Source organism: Puma concolor, chromosome A2 (assembly GCF_028749965.1).
Source record: "Puma concolor isolate L17-30 chromosome A2, mPumCon1.1.hap2, whole genome shotgun sequence".
In the NCBI taxonomy this organism is placed as follows: Eukaryota; Metazoa; Chordata; class Mammalia; order Carnivora; family Felidae; genus Puma; species Puma concolor.
The window spans coordinates 95386185-95390534 of record NC_141668.1 but is presented as its reverse complement, the minus strand read 5'-3'; the positions used below and the strand labels follow the sequence as shown (position 1 = coordinate 95390534).

The 4350-nt window shown below is 39.1% G+C and overlaps 1 protein-coding gene across 3 annotated transcripts in view; it reads right to left on the bottom strand.

The window, feature by feature from the left end:
- The window catches only part of POU6F2 (POU class 6 homeobox 2), a 494159-nt gene extending 491379 nt beyond the window's left edge, over positions 1–2780 (bottom strand). For 2 of the 3 annotated variants that reach the window (XM_086697003.1, XM_086697004.1), the window contains exon 1: positions 2657–2780. In XM_086697003.1, coding sequence (XP_086553129.1) covers positions 2657–2761 — 105 coding nt within the window. In that variant the 5' untranslated portion in view covers positions 2762–2780. Of the gene's footprint in view, positions 1–1871; positions 2048–2656 lie in introns of those variants that run through there. The other variant, XM_086697002.1, reaches the window with a different exon arrangement.
- Positions 2781–4350: the final 1570 nt, after the last annotated feature.

Sequence of the window (4350 nt, the reverse complement as noted above, 5' to 3'; positions counted from 1 at the left end):
ATTAAGAACGTGGGTGGGGGGCCGCGGGGGAAGGACAGAAATAATTTTTATTCTAATATGTATTCGAGGACGAACTAACATTTGCATTACCAAATGGGACTGTTCGCACCTGCTGAGTAGGCAAAGGAGGGTACTGAAATCAACAGCTTAAAAGAAACATGTATTTTTGATTATGATTGCCTGAAAAGCAATAAAAAAATTATTTTCACATTCTTGTTATTGTTAGAAGTCATCATCTGGGTAAATATTTTTATCTGTGCTATAACAATTAAATCATTTCAAAAATCTATGCCCTCTTCCTTTTTACTTCTATAGATGCATATGGGACAGTATGCTATCTTTCCTTTCGCTTCTGTTTCAGTTTCAGAAGAAGTAAGCATTTTAGTTTGTACATTTTTTATGTTTGTACATTTTTAATACAGAAAATTTTTACAACCTGGAACGACAACTATTATAATTTACCAGCTTGACAACAGTACCTGAGCCTTTTTATAACAAATAATTTATGAGAAATGAGCTCTCCAGAAACCATGTGGCTACTCTGATGCAAGTACTTAGAAAGTATTTGTTAACAAGTCATTAATGGGTATAATTCCTGGACATACAAAGTCTTTAAAACATACAAAATGCCGAGCCATGTAATAATAACCACCACTTTTAGACCCTGACAAATTAGGAGTTTAATCTGGTGTCTGTAAAATGTATACCGATTTCCTTTTTGAAAGTATATATTTGAACCTTTTAAAAGTACATATACGTTTGAAATGATTTCCAAAAAACAGTATTGCATAAAAATTTAGAAAGATGTCTCCCATCTTTTTTTTTAAACAAGCTTTCTTTTCCCAACTAAGGGAAATGTATACGAAAGGCACTCCTATTTTTCACTTGGGGATGGAATACAGTAATTTTGCACAGTATTATGGCCCTACGATGACATTCAGAAGAGAGAGCATGTTTACAACCCAAGAAAAGTTTTATTAAACAGGACAAAACTGTGATCAGGAGCTCAAGTGTTCTTTTTCTACGAAAAGGTCATCTTTTTTTAGCAGGCTATTTAATTAATTCTATATGCCCTGATTATTTTAGCTAACTTTGATATACTTACTTGCTCATCACTGAACACCTACACTAAAGTGGGTATTAACAGCATGTAAAATCAGTCTTTATATATTTTCTCCTGCCAAATGTATGCCCAGAGACTTCACTTTCTGTCTGTATAACAAAAACCAACTTGGAAGTTTTTTTTTTTAAATATTGTTCCATTGAAGCAGATTATCTACTGCTTTTAAAATAGTGTGAGCCTGTGGAAACATGGTATTATATATCTGACATTTCCCATCTAAAAATACATTATGAAGCATGCTGATATTAATAAACCATGTGCTTTCAGAACCCTAAAGTGCTTCGCTATAATTTGGTTGAAAACAGAGTCAAATGGTATATTTTCCACCATGCTATTAAACATACAGCAAACAAATTTCACATCATCACTTTGCCAGCTTGTCTTGATTGGAAAGTGTGCCACATAAAAGAAAAAAACAAAACTTTTAAAGAGTTTATCAATATTCGTAACCACATTCTGATTGCTGAGTTAACAGTTCATAAGTAAGCCTAGATAACTTAGAAAAAAAATGGATCAAAAATACATTCCCCAAAAGAGAAAGAAAGAAAACACATATATTCTCATTTTCCTCGCCCCACCCCCATCATAGAAAAATCACCCTTCCTTTTACAGCAGTTATCTGAAGGCAAATGAAAATACAACGATCCCTTCCTCTTCGGATTCAGCTTACGGACGCAAACATTTAAGCACAAACATAAAGTACCGATTGCACAGAAAGCGCCAAACAGAAAGAGCAAGACTCACTGACCCATTTGGAAGACAAAGACGACAGAACAGCAAAGCTCTAAAAATCAGCTTGTGAGGCCTCAGAGAGAGATTCTTCTGGCATTTCATCACAGCAGCCCCAGATCAGTTCACCTCCCTGAATCCAGGGAGGAGGAACTAAATAGAGCTGTTTATTAACGCTGGGGTGCTGGATTGCATTAGGAAGCCGACCAGACCACCTGGACCTTTCAGAGTGTGGCAGTGTTTAATTTGCAGCCTGCCCCTTCTGCAGCCGCCAAGACCATTTACCAGGCTCAATCACACATTATCTGGGTTAGAAGTAAAGGCACGTGTATTCCTAGATTTCTGTTTTCCATAGAGAGAGGGAGAGGGAGAGAGAGACGTAGAATATAGCCAAAATAAAAATATGGAACAGAACAATTTTAACTACTACCTAGGAAACGTAGCACCTTATTCTCTCCTTACACTTTCTTTCAGAGATCACGATCTCGACAGAAAATAAATTCTTAAAAATAGATTTTTTTTTTAAACATCCAGACCAAATTATAAATTAGATTTGTCCTTAGATTTTTTGTTGTTGTTGCTGCTGTCTGAATTTTTGTTTGTTAAGCCTCGCATGGAAGTTTGAGGCTGAGGTTCCCTGGCTAGATTTACTGGGTGCCTATTGCCTCCCGCACTTTCAAGCACTGCGCTGGCAGGTAGCTGAAGATACAGATAGAAAGATGGTGCTGTAAATATGAATTATGTGAATCATATGGTGAGACCCTTGTGGAAAAAAGGGGAGTTGAGAAATGGCTGACTCCATACCTGACCAATTACAGCTTGCATGGTCCCCGTGTCCTGCTGGGCTGAGAGATCGCAATCCATCATATGTTGTCTTTGAAAAGGAGAATGGGGGTTTCTGGCATGCATCTGTCAATCAACTTCTGCACTCACAACCATCACCAAAAGCAAGGGGAAAAAAAGTCAAGCTGCTTCACCAAATAGGATGAAACCGTCATGTGACCTCCGGCAGACTCGCACACACACATTCACTACCTCCATAGAGCGTAAGAATTTTCTGTAGATATGAAATGACATTGACAAATACCCAATACCAAGTAAATAAAGTGAGACAAACAGCTATTCACCAAAGACAAAACATAGGCTGTAATCTGCCGCTAAAGGTTTAACAAACCTATGAGGATTTTTTTAATACTCTAGAAACCTGTGTTTAAGACCAAAACAAAAACAAAATTAACTATTTCATGTGATAATTGAGGCTTTGGGTTCTAAGCCACCACATAATTTTTTTTTTCAATCATAAGTCATCACCCCGCTTCTGTGAGGCTGTCCCTAATGATTTTATTTTCAGAATCTCTAAATGACCTTCGGACAATATGCAGGAGTCTTTATGGTTTTTGTACAACGTCACCTTTACAGAAAAGCTTGAAATGTTAACCGTCGCATAACACAGATACCCTGATATTTGTTGACTGGAAATGGATATATACAATCATTTGTGTAAACTCTGATGACCACTCAAATATAAAATATTCAAAGTGTGTAAATAGTAGTCACTAAACTTTTCATTTTCCGAAAGGTTAGGAAATGATTTACTTGATGTAAGGTGATGACAAAGATTTCAACTTTTTTTCATTTAAGTTAAGCTATTTGAGAGCACACACTTCAGGATAGATTGTTGATGTCACATGGGTTAGCTATTATGAGGGTGACATGAATATAATCCATTAGCTTTTTAACCCTTTCAGGATTGAGGTCGCAACGGGATTTCCCACACAACCTGACAGATAACTGCAAAGTTCCTTTGTGGAATGCAAAGACATAAATAGCAACTGTTAGTTTGGTGGCTTTGTGAAGTTATTAACGTTTGCATGTAAACTTAAGGTCACCACTTGGCGTACTCTTTCTGGCTTGTCAAAAAAAAAATTTTGCAGGGCAACTTTGTGCGGTATTAAAATGGGGGCACTTTTTCAAGGTTCGCAACTAACGTTACGTTAGAGAGGTGTTGAGAAATGTTTGATACAGAAAACGTACCGTCATGTAGACCCTAGCGTTGTGCTATGTCATCACTCGAAAATTAATTAAGAGGAACTTCAAGTAAAAGGAACCATTTCTGTTCGATATTTCTGAAGACAGCTTTAGGAGGAAAGAAGCACTCAAGTCTTACAGACTTGTCATTCAGAGCTGCCCTACAATGTACACACACACACACACACACACACACACACCCGGCATCCCCAAACAAAACGAAACCGTGCAGAAACTGGGTAGCCCCCCTGAGGCCGCAGGACTGGAAAGGTCCTCCTAGCAGGATTGAAATGCACAGCTGGCCCGCATACACCCCGTCCGTCCGGGCCGCTGGAGGCACAGACCTCCCCGGAGCTTTCCGCAGCCCCCGCGGGCCCGGGAGCCCAGGCAGGGACAGCCGAGCCGGGACCCCCCCCCCCAGCCCCCCCGGGCCCGGCCGGCGTGGCAAGCTGCGAGGGCTGTGCCAAACT